The sequence below is a fragment of the Lichenostomus cassidix genome, chromosome 3 (assembly GCF_008360975.1).
Source record: "Lichenostomus cassidix isolate B80296 chromosome 3, HeHo_3.0, whole genome shotgun sequence".
Lineage (NCBI taxonomy): Eukaryota > Metazoa > Chordata > Aves > Passeriformes > Meliphagidae > Lichenostomus > Lichenostomus cassidix.
This window is the reverse complement of record NC_139483.1, coordinates 80,990,809-80,995,308: the sequence shown is the minus strand read 5'-3', so window position 1 is coordinate 80,995,308 and position 4,500 is coordinate 80,990,809. Positions and strand designations below refer to the sequence as shown.

The 4,500-nt window shown below is 58.0% G+C and overlaps 1 protein-coding gene across 1 annotated transcript; it reads right to left on the bottom strand.

The window, feature by feature from the left end:
• Positions 1 to 245: 245 nt before the first annotated feature.
• HTR1B (5-hydroxytryptamine receptor 1B) lies at positions 246 to 4,223 on the bottom strand. The gene is made up of 2 exons (XM_085056468.1): positions 2,251 to 4,223; positions 246 to 1,371 (listed from the first exon to the last, which is right to left on the bottom strand). Exon 1 carries the CDS (start codon positions 3,444 to 3,446, stop codon positions 2,313 to 2,315), a length of 1,134 nt encoding a protein of 377 aa, XP_084912594.1. The 5' UTR covers positions 3,447 to 4,223; the 3' UTR covers positions 246 to 1,371; positions 2,251 to 2,312.
• Positions 4,224 to 4,500: the final 277 nt, after the last annotated feature.

Sequence of the window (4,500 nt, the reverse complement as noted above, 5' to 3'; positions counted from 1 at the left end):
AATATTTGTGAAAAACCCCCAAACATTTATTCTGACGTTACCTGAAAATAGTAAGAATTACACCTAGCTACGATGAAAATAAAGCTGCCTGTTAGAAAACTGACAACCAGTTGAAGCTTGTAATTTCAACCTTCATCAATTGCTTTCTTGAGTGACTCATCAAATCAGTGTTACCTAAAAAGTCAATACTGAGAAAGCAGGTAAACCAATAAGTACTCCTTTCAGTCACACAATTGCTACCACTCTTGAGAACACAGTCAAGCGTTTTATTGTTTATACTCATTTTCATTTACACATAAAGAGGAACAATCAATGCAGTTCTATCACAGCAGGTGGACCAGATCCTGAAACTCTGCTGAATACACACAGACCTGTCTTAAGGTCCAATCAGGAGGAAAAAAAACAAAACAAGAAAAAAACTAAAAAAACATAGGGGGGAGTAGGGAGGCAAGAAATTTCACTAACATCAGTTAATTAATGATTCATGGGTATTTATTTTGCAGGTGAAATTGCCCTTCTGAAAGAGCAAACTGCTTCACTTCTTTACAAAATACACTAAATAATGTTAAGTACTTAGAGAATTCTAAATTTCGCAGTGGTTCATGCGGTAAGGGTGTGCAACTGACACAAAATGGAAAACATGGTTACAACATCAAACTGCTACTTCTATTCCCAGCTGGTTTATGGAACAGTCATTGGACTTCTTGATTTCTGCTCTTATGGAGTAAAAGCAAGATTTACTTTCTAAAGGCAACTATGAGGACAGACTACAGATAAGCAGTGCAGTTGAACAGGTCTACAACTCTTGTTTCTAGAGCATTTGCTATTGTTTTGAAATACAAATACAAAACTTTTGCACACTGTCACTTCTCACACATGTTCAGCTGAAGGAGTCATTGCCAGAATTTACTGCGATGCTCCTATTTTAAATGGTTTTTTTTCTTCTCTTGGCCTCATGAGTGAAGGGAGCAACTCTTTCCACTGAAAGAAAGAAATTACAGGTGTGCAGAAGTACAACTATGCTACCAACACAGACAGAGACAACTGTGCTCTTGTGCACACCCCTACAACCGGCCGGAGAACAAATTAAGAAGTTAAGCCTGCAAAATAAATGGAGTTTACTCTCAAACTTTTTTTCTTCATTCCAGATGAATTATAGACCTTGATTCGAGGCTGCCCTCTTTTTTTTTTTTTTTTTTTCAACTGATCTGCGTGCCTATTGGAACAGCATCTCTGCCAGAGTCATTACACTGAAACGCAGAGCTGAGCAGTTTGGTGGCTGAATGTATTGACGTTTTTGCAGCATCATGAGTCTGGCAACTGGGCTTGGGGAAGTTTCAAGCAGTGGGTCTTTACAATAGCAACTTGATTCTGCAGACAAAAAGCAAGAGATTGGCAGAATTATTAAAGTATCACAATAAAGGCATGTACGCATTCTGCAGAACGTGGCGCTGAGTTTAGCGAGGAGCTGGCAGCCACTGCTGTCAAGAGGCGCGGAAAGGCAGAGCCCTTCCGCGGGTGAAGAGACACCCCGAGGTGTCGAGTCTCCCACGGTGGCTAAGGGGCAGCTTTCCCCTCGGGACGCCTACTCGCAGCCGCCTTCGCTCCCGCAGGAGCAGCCGGAGCCGTGAGGAGGCCAGAAAGAGGTAGGGCTGGACTTTGTCAGCAGCCTCCATCTGGCGCCTCTCCTACCTCACTTCCTCGCCAAAAAATAAACAAAAAACCAACAACAAAAAAACCCCAAAAAACCTTGCCGCTGGTAGCGGGGCTGCATCGCCTCCCTTCAAGGGGGCTGCACCTCCGGCTGCCGGCGGGCGCACCGGGAGGCGCACCGGGGACGCCGCCGCGGGCAGGGGGAGCGGCCCGGCCCGGCCCGGCGCTCTCCGGAGAGCTCGGCTGCGGGCTCCGAAAGCAAGTGCCGTTTAGCACTAATTGGCCGAAACACGGGCATTAGCATACGAAATGGCGGCAGATTGGTTTAACAGGGGGAATAAAAAGCAGATTGCCGTGAGTCACTCCCTGCGAAGGGGGGTCGGGGGGGGGGCGGGGGGCACACACAACGCGCGCACATACACACTGTGAAATGTCAGGAGCGCGCAGCCTTCCCGGCGCTCGCCGCCACTCGCGAAGGGTCTGAACACCAGCTGCTCGTGGGGTTGCAGCCCATCGCCCCCCCTTTCCGCCCCACCCCTCCGCCCGTGGCGCCCCGAGCACCGCGCTCTCGGGGCAGGGCGGGGTGCGCGCACCTACCTGTGGCGCCGGGCGCGGGCGTGCATGGGGGCTGCCCCGGGGAACACATCGCATTCAACATTTCAGCCTGTGCATCGGAAACGTATGAGTTTGTGGAAAGCTTGTTTGAAGTCTTCGTTAGACATAGTATAGATGACGGGGTTGATGAGGGAGTTGAGATATCCAAGCCACGTGAAAAAGTCAAAGATGGCCATGTGGAACCAGCAAGCGTCCTTGCAAATAGGCAACACCAGGCTGATGATGAAAAAGGGCAGCCAACACACGATGAAGGCTCCTAAAATAATCCCTAAAGTCTTTGTAGCTTTCCGCTCTCTAGCGGCCGTCAGCTTCTTTTTCTCCAGCAGGGCGTCCGAGACCTTCACCTTCACCTGGTTCATGTACACGGGGGAGCCCGTTTCGCTGGATCCCTCGGGAGCCTTGGAGTTTATGGAGGTGACGGAAGAGGTCGACCCCGGGGAGTCTGTAATTAACTGAGCCCGCGTTAGTCTTTTACCTGCTTTCTTTGGCGTCTGCTTCAAAATCCGCGACCTGGCTTCCACGTAGATCCTCCCGTAGAGGGCTATTAGCAGCAGCGTGGGGAAGTAGAAGGCTCCTACTGTGGAGTACACGGTGTACAGGACGTGGTCCGTGTTCACCACACAGTGAGATACTTCCTCGGCCTTCGCCTGCCGCCAAAACAAAGGGGGCATGGAAATGCAGATGGAGAAGATCCATACCAGTGCGATCATGCCCGCTGCCCGCTTGGGAGTCCGTTTCGTGGAGTACTCGACGGCGTCGGTGATCGCCCAGTAGCGGTCCAGGGCGATGACACAGAGGTGCAGGATGGACGCCGTGCAACAGGTGATGTCCGAGGACAGCCAGATATCGCAGACGATCTGGCCCAGCGTCCACTTGCCGGTCACAGTGTACATGGTGCTGATGGGCATGACAAGGATGGAGACGAGGAGGTCGGTGACGGCCAGCGAGGCGATCAGATAGTTGGCCGGCGTGTGGAGTTTCCTCGTCTGGTAGACCGTGGCGATGACAAAGGCGTTGGAGAGCACCGTGGCCAGGGTGACCAGCGCCAGGACGACGGCGAGCACGATCTTCCCGGAGAGGGGGGTGGCATCTTGGTAGATCACTTCCTCGGCGCTACAGTTTCGGTAAGAGTCGTTGGCGGAGCCCAACTGCGCCCGGCAGGGGCCGGTCGGCTCCATCCCTCCGCGGCCGCCGCCCCCGCAGACGGTGGGGCTCGGCGCGGCACGGCGGGGCCGCTACCCCGGCAGGACCCCGTCGGCGCCGGGGGAGGGCTGCAGCATCGCCGCGCCGGCACCACCTCCCTCCCGCCCGCCCTTCCGGGAGCTCCGAGCGGGCTCCGCGGAGTCTCACTCCCCACGGGCGAGGGAGCAGGGCAAAGCGGGGGCCAGGCGCGCCCGCTCGCCCCGGCAGCTCATCGCCCCGCTGCCTGCCCGCGGAGCGCGGCGAGCCCCGGACATGGGGCTCCGGCCCCGGCCGCCCCTAAGCGCAGCCCCGCCGCCCGCGGCTCCACACCGTGTCTCGACGGGCGCGGTGGCAGCGCCGCATGCCCGCGGGCGGCGGCTTCGCCCCCCGGGCTGCGGGCGCGACGGCGGGGGCTGCGAGGGCAGCGGAGCCGCCCCGCCGGGCCGTGCCTTCACACGCAGCCCGCCGCAGCAAGTTTGCAGCCGCCGCCGCGGGTGCGGGAGGAGCAGAAGGAAGAGGAGGGTCCGCGGGAGGCAGGGGGGGAGACCACCTCCCATTGCGCCCCGCCGCGGGCCATGCTGTCGGAGCCCGGCCTCCGCCCAGCGCCGGCAGGGGCCGGTGTGAGTGAGCGGCGAGCAGCCGCCGCCCCTTATATAGCGGGCGGCGCGGCGCGGCTCCGCCGGCACCGAGCAACCGGTGCCGCTCTCGGGCGGGCTGCCCGCCCGCCTGCCCGCGGAGGAGGAGCCGCCGCCGCCTCCTTCGGCCCTCCCTCCCGCACCCACAAGCCTTCCGACGGGGGGGTCCGGCCCGCCCCGGCCCCGCGCACCGCCCCACCGCCGTCCCCCCGCCCCTGCCCCTGCAGGCGTCGGGAGGAGCCCGGGCTCGCCCCCTGCTCAGGCGGAGAGCAGCCCCTCCCATTCCAGCCCGACGAGGAATGCCACGGCACGGGCGGATGCAGGTGCTCCTTAGTCCTGCCGTTGTCCCCATCCTATCTTGCACCGTGCCCGCAACGCCGTGGGGCTGGGCGATGCCAGGCTCCCCGGGGAGCCC